We start from the raw sequence: 16,024 nt of genomic DNA on the forward strand, positions 1-16,024 counted from the left end.
CCTGAGGGTTTTGAAAATATATAAATCCTAAAAATCAAACAAAAATCCCAATTACATCAGTAAACTGTAATGGAACTAAATCTTACTGCATCGATTTCCAATGACGCAGCTTTGAAGGAGTCTCAAAATGGACATGTTTTAAGGTGGTACCAATGCACAGTATGTTGCTGCAAGACATCTGTCTGTGCCCAAAGCTCCTTCAAGGGAAATGAAGCGCAGGTATGGAAAAACATTGCATGGTCATCGAGACATACAGCATGGAAACAGGCCATTCGGTCCACACTGACCGCTGGGCACCCATCTGTACTAATTCCATCTTCCAGCACATGGCCCATACCTTCAATGCTGAGGGATTTCAAGTGCTCAACTATTCACTTCTTAAATGCTATTAGTGACTCTGCTTCCACCACGCTCTCAGATGGTGTATTCCAGGTACTTACCACTCCAGTATTCCCTTCCAATCCCCACTAATTCTCTTCCCCTTTACCCTAAATCTACAGTATATCCTCTAGGTTTATTCACCTCTGATAAGGAGAAAAGATTCCTGTAGTCTACCCTATCTATACCTGTCATAATTTTATATACCGCAATCTTGTTCCCTCCTAACCACCTTCGCTCCGGGAAAAACAGACCCAGCCTCTCCTCATAACTAAAACATTCCATCCCAGGCAACATCCTGGTGAATCTCCTCTACACCATCTACAGCACTATCACACCTTTCATATAGTGTGGTGACCAGAACTACACACAGTACTCCAGGTGAGGTCTCACCAATGTTTCATAAAGTTGGAGCATAACCTTCCTGCTCTTGTATTCATTGCCCTGACTAATGAAGGCCAGTATTGCAAATGCCTTCTTAATACATTATCTACTTGCGTTGCCACCTTCAAGGATCTTTGGACTTGAACAGCAAGGTCCTCAGTACTCCCGAGGACCTTACCATTCATGGTGTATGTCTGAGTCTCATTGGTACTTTAAAAATGCATCAGCTCACAGTTATCTGGATTAAACTTCATCTGCCACTTCTGAGCCTATTTCACCATCATATCGCCATCACCCTGTAGCCTAAGACTACCCTCCACATTGTAAACAACTCCACCAATCTGTGAATTTACTGATAGCGCTGGGGATGGGAAGTGAATAGATGAATAGCAACACACAGTTTCTCCCGTTAGCTCTGGTCTGTCTGATTTTATGAACTGTGTCTCTTGACAACAAGTCAAGCAATGAGTTGAAATTGGGGCAGGGCATTTGTCTGAGCTCACTATTAGGTCTGTTTGCTCAGAAAACAGTTGCCTAGAATTTCTTTTGTGCTATGTGATATTTTTTCCCTCACCACCTCAGCCACACCCCACCCCCCTCAAGTGAAGCACAGTAGTGACCATTTCCAGTTCATCTCACGTTACCTGAGGGAATTCAGCCACACACATTTGGGCATATGTCACCCTCACCTCCTTGTGTTAGTTGCCCATGAATGTTATTAGTCACAAAAGAACACAAGATAATAGGAATTGGAATAGACCACCATGCCCCTCAAGCCTGCCCTGATATTCAATATTATCATGGCTGATATATGCTGGCCTCAACTCCTCTTCTGTGCCAGTTCCCCATAACTCTCAATTCCATATCTTTCAAATATTTATTGCCTGCAATATTTCTAATGATCTGGCCTCCACCACCCTCTGGGACAGAGAATTCTTGAGATTCACTACCTCCTGAGAGAAGAAGTTTCTGCATACCTCAGTTTTAAATGACTGGCCCCTGATTTTGTAGCCCCTTGTTTGTGACTCTCCCACCAGTGAAAACATCTCAACATCTACCCTGTCAAGTCTCCGTAGGATCTTGTGTGTTTGAATAAGGTCACCTCGCATTCTTCTAAATTCCAAAGAATACAGACCCAATCTATCTAGCTTCTCTTGGTAGGACAACCCTTTCATCCCAGGAATTAGACTAGTGAATCTATTTTGGGCTGCCTTCAATGCTGCTATATCCTTTTTTAGGTAAGGGACCAAAACTGTGCACTGTATTCCAGGTGTAGCGTCATCAACACCCTATATAACAATGTCCTTGTGCACCTTATGTTGTCCCAGCTGCCACCATTGTTGGACACTCACAGGCAACAATGTTTTAACACAATCCAGGATTGGAACACTGTAAAATAACTCACATAGTTGCCTTCGGGCATCAACCCACAGTACAGATACCAATTCCGACCGCCCCCCCCCCCCCATTGATCCACTGGTCTTCTCACCATTTCCAATTCCTTGACTCCCAAACCTTTGAGGCCCTTCCAATCCTTCAGCAATCCCCACCCAGCCCCACTCTCTCCTTCCCCCCCCCCCACCCCACTGATCCACTTTGGAATGCAAAAGCAAAAATGTTTTAGAAGGTTGAAGATTAGTAAGTGTTGGTATTCAGAGAGATGTACAGGTAAAAAATCCTTATACGTGATTCACAGAGTAAGGCAAGTGGTATGTTGGCCTTTATTGTATAGCACATTGTTGACTACAAAGTGTTTGGAAATGCCTTGAAAATGCAAATGGTATTATAAAGCTGCAAGTCTTAATTTCTGAATATTGCTGCCAGTTGACAATCAGGAGCTGGTGGACACACCTTAATTAATTTGGGTTCTCTGAGGTGTGAGGCAAGGTTGGGAGAATGTGGAATCCATATGAAAAAGAAATTTGTGTATACTGCTATAACTGGAATCAGTGTGCTCACGGATACCAGAACTGGGATACATCTCAGTGCACATGGATACCTGAAATTCTTTCTCATCTGACCAATGCTCAGCCACATCACAATTCCTTCCAAACACACAGAACAGATGTCTCTATGGAAAACTAATCATAGGAGCACAAGGACAGGAGGCAATTTAGTCTGTATCGCCTACTCCACCATTTGACTAGATCCTGGCTGATCTGTGATGAACTCCATCTACCCACTTGATTCTATTACCAAAGCCTAATAATCATTGTAAGTTTTAGTACTGAGATTTTTGTACGAGTTCCCCCAGCCATTTCGTGTGGGGTTGTGCTTCTTGATGTAATTCCCCGAACGGCCTGGCTTTTAGCTTAAAGCTAATGTGTACTTACCTGGACTGAGCCCACCAATTTCCTCCGTTCCACCTTTGCTTGAATGGTATTTAGGTTCATATAGGGTCTGGGAAGAGGAGATAAAATCACTCCAGAGATAAATTTAACAACAGTATAGCTTGTGCTGGACGGTATGGATAAGATCACCAATTTGTAATGAGGTAGTGGGACTGTTGCTTCATTTTTGGCTGGAGTCTGTGCTCCATATGTGAATTTTCTGGTTGTTTGGCAGCAATATTCTGTAGAATGGAAACTCCAAACCCCCTTAGTCTGCTGTTGCTGTTGTGTTTGGAGTTTCCCCAGTGGGAGTGTCTCTGATCAGTCACAGTATATTCAGTAAAAGTTCCTTTCTGGAAGTGCTGCTGATGAACAAAAAAAAGACTTGCATTTCAGTGGCAGCTTTCACCACCTCTGCTCATCCCAAGACACCTTACGCAGTCAATGAAGTTTAGGCAGCACTGACCAGCCCCAGGTCCATGACTACCCCAGCCCCAGGGCCACAACTGCACCGGCCCCAGGACCGTGACCGCCCCAGCACCAGGGGCACGACTGCCCCAGCCCCGCGACTGCCCCAGCCCCAGCCCCAGAGCCATGACTGCCCCAGCCTCAGGACCATGACCAGGACCTCACAACTGGGGCTCAATTTTCTGTGTTGCTGAGTGGTTTCAAGTATCTTTGGGTATTGACTGGACAATCACAGGCCATTCAGCCCCAGTGAGGCTTACTGTACCTGCAGTGATCCAATGCTGCCGTCTACCCTTGCCTACTGAGGTTCACTAGTCTCTCTGCCTGATGTACACTGTAATGTCAAACCTAATGCAATGCCCTGATCCTCTCTTCAAATTCCTTGACCTCCTACCATTGCTTTAAGTGACTTTAACTTCATAACAGGGTTCTCGCTTTTGTGCATAGATCTCTGGAGTGGAACATAAACTTCTGACTCGGGTGAGAATTCCCCACTGAGCATGGTGCACACTCCCAAAATGCATTTTAGGCATGGCTAAACTCCAGTGGTCAGTAACAAGAACTATGTAGTGCTTATAGGAACCCCCACCCCTTTAATTACACTGTTAAGCCTGCCAGAGATCTGTCTTTGTGATGCCCAGTTAGGCTGTACAATGCCACACAGTTGAACTGCACAAATTGCATCTACATATCACCTTTAATTTAGTAGAACATCTGAAGTTACTTTATTGGAGAGTAATCAAATTAAAATTGACAGAGAGCAACACAGGGAAATGTTAGGATCAAGACCAAAAGTTTGGCCCAAGAGTTAAGTTTTTAAGAAGCAGGTGAAAGGAGGAGAGAGAGGCAAAGAGGGACTTAGGGAAGTAGTTCCAGAGCTTGGGGCCTGGTCTGCTGAGGGCTTGGCCACCAACTGTGGAGCAGTTGACTCTGGGGACGTGAAAGAGGCCAGAGTTGGAGGAGCATCGGGATTCTCAGATAGGAGAAAGTACAGCTGTTGCTGGATGACGAACATGTTCCGTTTTTACTGACGTCCTTAAGTTCATTTTGTCCATAAGTTGGAAAATACACAAAAATCCACTCGATATGGTAACCACACCTCCACAGTATTGTAATGAATGGCATCAAAAGCACACAAGGCTGATAAGAAAGAGCAACTACTAAAAGTGGAGAGAGAGGGGAAACTAGTTCTGCCATTTGTAGGAATGTACATATGTACGTACATCAGACTCTTGAATTTAATATTATCGTGGGAGCTCGTTCATATGGCAAGATGTCCATAAGACGGGCATTCATAACTTGGGGATGGCCTGTAGAAATAGGGAGGCAATGAGGCCAGAGGAGCTGAGACTGAAAATGAAATGTAAATCTTTCTGTCAACCTTATGTAATCTTTTTCATCAGGCAGATCTAAGGTGAGGTGAGATAATATGAAACAGTGCACGTTGTCGGTATTTGTATGTAGTTTTATCCCTCTATTATTCAGTGAGTACAGCCATGTTATGGACAGAAATGTGCAATGTTGTATTTAAGAACCTTGTGTCCCTTGATTTCTGACCTCTAGATAATCTACAAATTTAGTTGCTTACTAGCTGCACCATGGGAGTGGCACAGAGGTGCAGCTTTCTCATAGCTCCGGTAACCCGAGATCAATCCTGATCTGGAGTTTGAACGTGCCCCCAATGACCACATGGGTTTCCTCCAGGTGCTCTGGCTTCTTCCCGTGCTCAAAAGACGTGTGGGTTGGTTGGTTAATAGGTCACAATAAGTCACCCCTAGTGTGTAGATGAACGGATGAATTTGGGGGTGTTGATGGGAATGTGAGGAGAATGGGTGACGGGGAAAATTAGTCTGGGAGTGGGATTGCTCCATGAGTGGCATAGGCTTGATGGGATAAAATGGTGTCCTTCTGCACTGCAAGGAAATATGGTATTGACAGCTGTGTTTCCCAAAACCTCCCTCAGGTTAAAGAGACTGTAATCTGGAAATAAAGTACCGAGCACAAAATCACATGGGCTGGCACTGAAATTGAGACATTTGTGCAGTTAAACACATCCTTACAAACAATCATGCATAATCTTGCACAAAAAAGGTGCTTAGAATTACCCTACTGCCCAACTCCAAACTGACCGTGAAAAGTAACAACAGGCTACATTTACACATTATCTCTAAAGTGGAAAAATATGCAAAGATGCCTCACAGGTGTGCTGTCACACACAAAATGAACACTGATCCACATTGTCGAGGAGAGAGGTGAGGACAGAGGCAGGGAAGTTTAGTAAGGGAATTCCAAGGCTTATGGCCCATGGAGCCAAAGGCATAGCCACCACTGGTGGATGGATTCAATTTGAAGGTAATCAAGAGACCAGGACTGGAGGAATGCAGAGGTCTGGAAGGAATTACAGAGCTGGGGAGGGGTGAGATCACGTGACTTATACTGGCTGCTGGTCTGGCAATGCCTCTGTTTTAAGATTCTCATCCCTCATTTTTGAATCTCTCCAGTGGATGAGCAGCACTTAGTATGAACTCTGGCAAAAGAGCTTTGGTTAACTCCCATTTGCAGATGGTGCACATTGGGAAGTTGCTTGGAAAAGCATTGCAAATGCAGAACACAGAGACTACAATGAATTGTGAAAGTCCTGGTGTAATTTGAAAACTTGAATGTACAATTGGTGAATTTTGTGGAGTTCTCTCTGCCTTTGCCAACGTTTTGAACTGTTGCAAATGCAATCTAAATTTAGGTGTTCAATAATTGTACAAGTATACTAGCCAGCTCTAATGAGTGACACCTCTAATGGGGAGTGGTCAATGAGGTGAGGAGGATCACTCTGATTACTAGTTTTGAAATGTTCTCTTCAGACACTTTTTACAGACTATCTCACTGCTTTACTGCTTAACTCACTCCAGTGGAATCCCACGTGATTAGTTGTGCAATCACTGTGTTTCTGGTTATAATACAGCACAACACATTGTCCTGACATCTCATGGTGTTAAATTTGCACTCGTGTTTTCCTTTGCTTTATGTTCAATTAAACTGGCCTTTAATCAGTTCACACATGCTCACCGGAGTGGGGCAGAGAAAGGTGTGCTTCACTAATGCAATCATCTCTCAAATCTTTTATACAGTATGTCACTTGTAAACTGATTTCCAATTTGTGAAGGGAAACGGTAATGATAATTGCAGGGTGGCACAGAGAGCGGGAGGCCGACATAGATTTGCGTTCTGGGAATAATAAAACTTTCTGTTCTTGAACAGCTCTTCAAGCATTATGGGGTAACTTTCCTACCTTCTGCAATATTGGGACAGATAGAACCTCATCATGAAGAGACAGTGAGTTTGCATGCTCAGGGTCTACACACTGCTTGGTTCAGCGACATGCAAAGGTGGCCATCAGGACGAGGCTCACCTTGGGTACATTTCTCCCTCCATCCTCTAGAAATTTGTCCATTTCGTCTCTGCAGACAGAGTCCATTTTGGAACTTCAGATGAAAGGAGTGGGTAATGTGCCACGCTTTTGCTGGCTTAATGGCTGTCACACATTGCTTTAAGGTGAGAGGGGGAAAAGTTTAAAGATGTGAAGGGCAAGTTTTTTTTTACAGCAAGTGGTTGGTGCCTGGAACACGCTGCCAGGGGTGGTGGTGAAAGCAGATGCAATAGAGGCTTTTAGACAGGCACATGAATATGTACGCAATGAAGGGATATGGATACGTGCAGGCAGAAGGGATTAGTTTAATTTGGCGTCACTTTTGGCACAGACATTGTGGGCCAAAGGGCCTATTCCAGTGCTGTAGTGTTCTATGTAATATGCAATCCATTCAATCTGCTGAATCACGTGCTTGCCCTTGGATCTTGGTTACAGCCCATTCCCACCACACAACCCCTCAATGTCCTGCAGCACCTTTAATGTGGTAAAAGCATGTTCATAAGGTTACAAATTTGACACCTGCCATTAGGGGAACAAAGCTTGGTCAAAAAGGTAAGTTTCAAGGTAAAGCAGATGAAGCGAGATAAACTTGTGTGTTTTTCTAAACATAGGGTGGGAATAAATAATTGCATTTGTGTTACCTGTGTTTGCTCTTTCCTCATTTATTTAGATTCAGAGAAATCTTTGCCACTCGACCCAGAATCTCCAAATGAACCGGACTGGTACAGCATTTATATCTAAACAGAGGTCCACGATGCAAGCCATACTTCAAGAACAGCCGAGTCACAGGAGCTTGATGTGGATCTTGCAGAAGTTGTAAATTATTTCTTTCCCTCAACAGACAGAAGAGTTCATTTGATTTGAATGTCTTCTTGCTAAATTTTAGCTCAGAAATATGTGTCATGTTTGTTTTGTACGAAAACGTAGTGGCCACAAGGCTCCTTAGTTAGTAGTTGGGAATATCCAGTATTCGTAATCACTGAAGAATTGTAAATATTAAACATTTCAGACTGGTAAAAGGTGATGATTATGAACAGTGTTTCAGTTAATGTTTGTATTCAAAGACCATTGGGAGCGCAGTTAGTTATTGCTTTTTGGCCATATCTTATAAGGTCCAAATGTCAATTGCGTTCTATATTTATCCAGTTGAAAAATAAAATATATAAACTAAACCTTAATTGCAATTTCTCTTTTTCCTGGACCGGAGATTAATTTAGCCCGCCCTTTGCACAAGTAGTGAACCACAGATCAAAACATGGCCCTAATCAATAAAATTCAGTATTAAGGCAGATGACCAAAAGTTTGATCAAAGGGCAAGATTTTAAGGAGTTTCTTGTGGAGAAGTGGAGAGGTTTACAGCATGTTTCTGTGCTGTATGACTCTATGCGCATGAACCAGTTAAACCAGGTATGCGCCAGCTGAAGTACTGTGATTGCTTGATGCACCCCACATCAGAAACAATGCCAAAGTCGAATGGAGTGCAGAAGAGATTTGGAGTCATAGAGTAACACAGCACAGAAACAGGGCCTTCGGCCCAATTGGTCCATGCCAACCAAGATGCTCATTTAAGCTAGTCTCATTTGCCCATGTTTGGCCCATATCCCTCTAAACCTTTCCTATCCATGTACCTGTCCAGTGTCCTTTAAATGCTGTTAATGTACCAACCTCAACTACTTCCTCTGACAGCTCATTCCATATACTGACCACCCTCTGTGTGAAAAACTGCCCCTCAGGTCCCTTTTAAATCTTTCCCCTCTCACCTTAACCCTATGCCCTCTAGTTTTTGATTCCCTTTCCCTGGGAAAAAGACTATGTGTATTCATCCTATCTATGCCCCTGATGATTTTATACACCACTATAAGGTCACCCCTCAGTCTCTTATGCTCCAAGGAATAAAGTCTTAACCTGCCCACTATCTCCCCATAACTCAAGCCCTTGTCCTGGCAACGTTCTTGTAAGTCTTTGCACTCTTTCCAGCTTACTAGAATGGCACTGGAGATGAAAGGTTTCTATTACCTGAGGAGGCGGGAGAAGCTGGATTGTTGTCTTAATGCCAGAGAAGGTTAAGGGGAGATTTGAATGAGGTGTTGAACAGCAGGGTTGCTAACCAGTCAACTGCAGAAGTGAAGTAATAACAAAACAACCAAATAAGGACATTTCTTTTATTCTGTTGTGACATGGATTGATCAAGGAATGATGCAAACAGCTTCAGTGGTGTCCTTCTTGGTGTCTTTCAAAAGGGGCATTGATAGGTGGAAATAGAATAATACAATATACAAGTCTGTCGAAGGTATTAATTGGTTAGGTGTTGAGGGACTGATTCCCCTGGCTGTGCAGACTAGGATCTGAAGGCATAGTCTCCAGGGAAGGGGTTGGCCAAGAGAAATGAGGAAAAATGTTTGAGAGAAAAGGGTTGTGGATCTTTGGAATTTTCTACCTCACAGCCGATGGATGCTGGTTAAGCATGTTCAATGTTCATTAAGATGGGGTTGTTGGGGGACCTTTGTTGAAGACCGATTGCTAGGGACTCTATTGAATTCAACAATTTTGGAAAACTCACTTCTCCTAATGAAATAAATTTGCAATTGGACACTAAAGGAATTACGCATATGGGTATCACATGGGAAAGTGGAGTTGAGGTCTTATTGATTGGTGGAATGGTCTTGGTCTACTCTTTCGTGTACTTTTAAATACTTGGAGTAGAATTTTGTACGATAAAAGGAAAAGAAGAACAAGTGTTTAATTGCATAGTTCTTTAAAGAGCCAGCACTGGCAGCATAGGCTGAATGGCCTCTTTCTGTGCTGTCTCACTCTTTGGTTCTGTGAATGTTAATGCACAGCTCACTGCCCTGGGTTGGGGAACACCAACCTCCTGGTTCTGGATTAGGGAATGCCAAGCTCACCATCCTGAATTAGGGAACGCTAGATATGTCCAGCTCCCAATCTGTCATCCTCAACTGGAGTGCGGGATGGGTGGCAGCAGGATTGTCTTGGGAACAGTCTTGTACAGAGGCCACTGTGGATTTCCAAGGATGATGTAAGCCCCAGTCAGGAAACCCAATGATAGGAGCAAAATAACCACAAAAGTCAGAGACAAATTTTACAGCTGAAACTCTGCTGAGCCCCCAAGCCCAAGGTACAGATGTGAATTAATCTGGCTGAAAGCAGGAGATACAGAAATTGCTATTTAAAGCCTTAATCTTACTTCCTAACCTCAGCTAAATAAACAAGCCAGTGTTTGTGGGCAGGACTAAGGCATCTTTTATACCAGAGGCTTGCTGTGATTGGTTGGATTACCCATCAATCCATGTCAAGGAGCACTGTGTTTGCTATGATTGTTAAACTAGGCTTTGGGAAAAGGAAACACTTGCTTGCCAGCCACATAGACCTCTGCAATGTTCCAGTCATCTCCTGTAACAACACAAGAATGAAACAGATCTTCATTCTAGAATGGTTAACTTTAAAAAGAAATGGTCTTTCATTCACTAAGCATCATAGTTAAAAATATTTTTAAAAACCTGCAGATGCTGGGAGTCTGAAATAAAAACAAAATGCTGGAAGCACTCAAAGACTGTTTCCACAGAAAGAGAAACAGTGTTTCATGTCAGAGACTCTTCAACAGAATTGGGAGAGAGAGGGAGACACACACACACACACACACACACACACACACACACACACACACACACCCCTACTTAGTTTTAGTGCAGAGGGATGGATAGAACAAAAGGGAATATCTCTGATGGGGTGAGGCTAGAGTTGCCCAGTTTAAAGAATTGTCTGGAAAATGAGGGCAGTTAGAGAGAGAGGAAATAAATAAAAGGACATGTTAATGCTGTGAAATGCAGGTCAGAGCCATTGCCAAGACCCCAGACCAAGAGGGGAAATGGTGGAAACATCCAGGGGAAAGGCGACGTGTGTGGAATGAGAAGAACAGACAGGTAACACGGCAGCTGAACAAGCTGATTTTGAAATTAACAAGAAAAGTGGGTCATCCAAAATTGTTGAATTCAGTATCAAGTCCCTAGCCATGTCTTCAGAGGCCTCAGCTTCATCCCCCAATGACCATCTTAACAAATTCCAAGCCCCATGTGATACTGAACTCTTCCTCTACCACATTTACCTCCCTACCCATTTCCTTGGCCAGGGCCATTTCTCCCATCTCCAGAATTCCTGATCCACCTGGACTCCTCTCTCTGGCCTCCAACCTTCTCTAGATCTACTTACTGCAAACTGCCAACATTGACTGCCTTCATTTTTCTATTCCAATTACTCACTCTTACCTACCCCATCCGAACCTGCAGCTAGTCCCTTCACTAAAGAACCAACCCCTCATCAAACCTGATCAGGGTGGTCTGGTGAACTGATACCATCTTGAAAAAGCTGAACATTAACTCTCAGACACCTCTTCATACCTCCCTCTGGAGCATGACCCTACCACCACTAAACATTAGGCCATTCTCTCCTAGACAGTCGCACATCTCATCTCCTTAGGAGACCTTTTTCTCCAAGTTCATTGCCCTCCAACCCCACTCAGCCCATTTCTACCTCCTGCCCAAGATACACAAGCAGGACTCAGCCTGCTTGTCCCCACTAACAGTTCTTCTCACCATTAGCTCTTTCCTTTCTCCTGTTCCCACTTACAACTGTGATGCCCGCCTTTGAAGCCCTTGCACTTTGACAGCTTCCTGGTCCCAACCAGTTCATCTCACTTCCATTCACATCAAGATGGTCTGAGGGCCCTCTGATCAGAGGCCAAACCAGTTCCTCTCCACCAATGAACTTATTCACCTGGCTGAACCCCTTCTCACATTAAACATCTCCTTCGACTCCACTCATTTTCTCCAGATTGAAGGTGTAGCCATGGACTCTCATATAGGCCTAAACAATGCCTGTCCTTTAGTGGGATACTTGGAACAGTCCTCATTTGGGAGTCTGACTTGGGACGTCTCACTCAATTCTTTCTCCTGCTACATTGACGACTATATTGGTTTTGCTTCCTTCACTCACACAGAACTCAAAAATTTTATTATTTTTGCTACCAATTTCCACCCTGCTCTCACTTTCACATGGTTCATCTGACTTTTCCCTTTCTGGAACTCTGTTTCCATCTCAGGGGATAAGCTAGCCACTGATATCCATCTCAAGCTCAGCTTCCCACAGCTACCTTGACTGTATTTCTTCGCACCCCTCCTCCCTTCCATTCTCCCAGTTCGTCAATCTCCATCGTATCTGCTCTGATATCAAGATGTTCCACACAGATGCCTTTGAGTCATCTTTCTTTTTCTTTAACTGTGGATTCCCCACTACCATAGCTGAGCCTTCAACCACACCTTAACTATTTCCCACACCTCTGCTCTCATCCCCTCTCCTAGACAGAGCAAGGATAGAATTCCACCCCACCATTCAGTGTATCATCTTTTGCAATTTGTGCCACCTTCAATGATCTTCCAACACTAGACACTCCTTCCCCTTCAATCATTCTGTAGGTACCGTTCCTTCTGAGAGCGGAGAGAGCCAGTAATTAATGAAGAGCAAGTGTTTTTTTTTCCTTAGCATTTGGGATAGCGGCGAGTGACTGTGCAGGCGCGTGACGTCACTCAGAAACGCGCGGACGATTTACAAAGAAGACTGCCATATCCAGCGGGCAACGTCGGAGCAGGCAGCGGAGTGAGAGGGAGCAGAGTGGTTGGGCTTTGGCTCAACAGGCTTCGGCGAGACCGGGTAAGAGGCGAGATTTCTACAGCGGGTGTAAGTCGCTGGTGTATTCATCTCAGTATTGGACAGTGCCATAGCAGTATGCATCTGGGATTGGTCTTATGTTTGGAGTGCCAGATGTGGGGACCCTGGGAGACTACCAGCCTCCCCGATAACTACATCCGCACAAAGTGCATCGAGATGCGGCTCCTCAAGGAACGTGTTGAGAGTCTGGAGCAGCTGCTCAATGACCTTCGGCTGATTAGGGAGAGTGAGCAGGAAATAGACAGAAGTTATAAAGAGTTTGTAGAGAGTACTTCTGTGGCGGTCCCCCTCAAAAATCAGTATCTCATTTTAGATTCTGTTGCAGAGGATGACCCGACAGAGGAAGACCACGGCAACCGGGACCTTGGCACCGTGCCTGGTGCTGTGGTCCAGCGGGGAAGGAGTAATGCAGTGGTTATTGGGGATTCTATAGTGAGGGGAACGGATAAGAGATTCTGTGAACCCGACAATGAATCCCAGATGGTGTGTTGCCTCCCAGGTGCCAGGGTACCGGATGTCATGGACCGGGTCCAGAATATTCTGAGGGGAGAGGGTGATCTGCCAGAAGTCTTGGTACATGTAGGTACCAAAGACATAGGTGGAAAAAGGAAAGAGGTCTTGAGGGAGGAATACAAGGAGTTAGGAAGGAAGTTGAGAAGTAGGACCTCTAGGGTGGTAATTTCAGGGTTACTACCTGTGCCACATGCTAATGGAAGTAAGAATAGAAAGATCTGGCAGACGAATGCGTGGCTGAGTGACCGGTGCAGGGGGCAGGGCTTCAAACTTCTGGATCACTGGGACCTTTTTTGGGGGAGGCATGACCTATTCACTAAGGATGGGTTACACCTAAACTCCAAGGGGTCCAATATCCTGGTGGGAATATTTAATTTAGCTGTTGGGGAGGGTTTAAACTAATCTGGCAGGGGGATGGAAACCAGGATGTTAGGGTAGAGGAGGAGGTTTATAGAAACAAATCCAAGATAATGTGCAGTGAGGACGGTAAGAAGGACAGGCAGGTGAAAAGTCAGGATAATTTGCTGAACAATAGAAGTACAACAAACCAGGATGTTAGGATAGAGGAAGAGGTATATAAAAACAAGTCCAAGATAGTGTGCAGTGAGGACGGTAAGAAGGACAGGCAGGTGAAAAGTCAGAATAATTTGCTGAACAATAGAAGTACAACAAACCAGTTTGTTAGGATAGAGGAAGAGGTATATAGAAACAAGTCCAAGATAGTGTGCAGTGAGGACGGTAAGAAGGACAGGCAGGTGAAAAGTCAGGATAATTTGCTGAACAATAGAAGTACAACAAACCAGGATGTTAGGATAGAGGAAGAGGTATATAGAAACAAGTCCAAGATAGTGTGCAGTGAGGATGGTAAGAAGGACAGGCAGGTGAAGAGTCAGGATAATTTGCTGAACAATAGAAGTACAACAAAATCAGTAGCAGATACTGGCCTAAATGTACTATATTTAAATGCACGTAGCATTAGGAATAAAGCGGATGACCTAGTAGCACAACTACAGATTAATAAATATGACATTGTGGTAATCACCGAGTCATGGCTTTATGACGGATGTGATTGGGAACTGAATGTCTATGGGTACACAGTGTATAGGAAGGATAGGCGGGTAGGCAGAGGGGGTGGTGTGGCCTTGATGGTTAGTAATGATATAAAATCAATAGAAAGGACGGACATTGGGACAGAAGAAGTGGAATCCTTATGGGTGGAGCTAAGAAATAGCAAGGATAAAAGGACAATAATAGCAGTTATATATAGGCCCCCTAATAGCAGTCAGGATGTGGACTATAAGTTGCAGTTAGAAATAGAAAAAGCGTGTTAGAGTGACAACGTTAAGATAATTATGGGGCAATTTTAACATGAAGGTGGACTGGGAAATCCAGCAAGGCAGTAGATCTCAGGAGAGTGAGTTTGTGGAATGTCTACGGGACGACTTTTTGGAGCAACTTGTTGATGAGCCCACCAGGGGATCGGCTGTTTTGGATTAGGTGCTGTGTGACGAACTGGAGGTGATTAGGGAACTAAAGGTAAAGGAACCATTAGGAACTAGTCATCACAATATAATTGAGTTCAGTTTCAAATTTGAGAAGGAGAAGCTGATAACTGGTGTATATTGATATTTCAGTGCAACAAAGGAAATTACAGTGGCATGAGAGAGGAGCTGGCCCATATTGATTGGAAGAGTAAGCTAGCTGGAGGGACGGCAGAGCAGAAATGGATAGAATTTCTACAAGAAATAAGGCAAATGCAGGATAGATATATTCCAAGAAAAAAGGTTTTGAATGGAAAAAAGGCACATATGTGGATAATGAGAGAAGTTAAGGCTAAAAAAGAGCAAAAAGGAGGGCATACAAGGAAGCAAGAATTAGTGGGAAAACAGAAGACTGGGAAAATTTTAAAAACCTGCAGAAAGAAACTAAGAAGGTCATTAGGAAAGAAAAGATGAATTATGAAAGGAAGTTGACAGATAACATTCAAAAGGATACTGAGAGTTTTTTTAAATATATAAGGAGTAAAAGACAGACACGGGTTGATATAGGACCAGTCGATAACGGTGCAGGAGATATTATAATGGATGATGAAGAGATGGCAGAGGAACTAAATGAGTATTTTGTATCGGTCTTCACTGTGGAGGACATCAGCAATATACAGGATAGTCAGAGGCCTCAAGGGATGGAACTGAGTTCAGTTAAGATTACTGGAGAGAAGGTGCTAGGGAAGCTAAATGGACTAAAGACAGATAAGTCTCCCGGACCGGACGAGGTGCATCCCCAGATTCTGAAGGAGGTGGCTTTAGAGATTGCGGAAGCACTGGTGATAATTTTCCAGGTATCGATAGACTCCGGCATGGTTCCGGAGGACTGGAGGGTCGCAAATGTAGTTCCGCTGTATAAGAAAGGTGGGAGACAGTATAAAGGAAATTACAGACCTATTAGTCTGACATCGGTGGTGGGAAAGTTATTAGAATCGATCCTCAAGGATGAGGTTATGGAATACCTAGAGGTGCAAGGCAAGATAGGTCCAAGCCAGCATGGTTTCATGAAGGGAAGATCCTGCCTGACCAAACTATTGGAGTTTTTTGAGGAAATCTCAGGTAAGGTGGATAAGGGAGAGGCTGGAGATGTTGTGTATTTAGACTTTCAAAAGGCCTTCGACAAGGTGCCGCAAAAGAGACTGATTAATAACATGAGAGGTTATGGAATTACAGGCAGGATAATAGAATGGGTGGAGCATTGGCTGGTAGGCAGAAAGCAAAGGGTGGGAATAAGTGGATAC

General features: G+C 44.0%; 2 protein-coding genes across 3 annotated transcripts in view; one reads left to right on the top strand and one right to left on the bottom strand.

Annotated features, from left to right (window-relative positions):
- Window positions 1–8,133, top strand: part of mamdc2a (MAM domain containing 2a) — an 89,451-nt gene extending 81,318 nt beyond the window's left edge. The window contains exon 14 of one of the 2 annotated variants that reach the window (XM_052020038.1): window positions 7,655–8,133. In XM_052020038.1, coding sequence (XP_051875998.1) covers window positions 7,655–7,725 — 71 coding nt within the window. In that variant the 3' untranslated portion in view covers window positions 7,726–8,133. The remainder of the gene's footprint in view (window positions 1–7,654) is intronic. The other variant, XM_052020039.1, reaches the window with a different exon arrangement.
- A 2,116-nt stretch (window positions 8,134–10,249) lies between these two features.
- Window positions 10,250–16,024, bottom strand: part of LOC127572551 (guanine deaminase-like) — a 33,202-nt gene continuing 27,427 nt past the window's right edge. Inside the window, exon 14 of the mRNA XM_052019936.1 lies at window positions 10,250–10,395. Coding sequence (XP_051875896.1) covers window positions 10,328–10,395 — 68 coding nt within the window. The 3' untranslated portion in view covers window positions 10,250–10,327. The remainder of the gene's footprint in view (window positions 10,396–16,024) is intronic.

Source organism: Pristis pectinata, chromosome 7, assembly GCF_009764475.1.
Source record: "Pristis pectinata isolate sPriPec2 chromosome 7, sPriPec2.1.pri, whole genome shotgun sequence".
Taxonomy (NCBI): Eukaryota; Metazoa; Chordata; class Chondrichthyes; order Rhinopristiformes; family Pristidae; genus Pristis; species Pristis pectinata.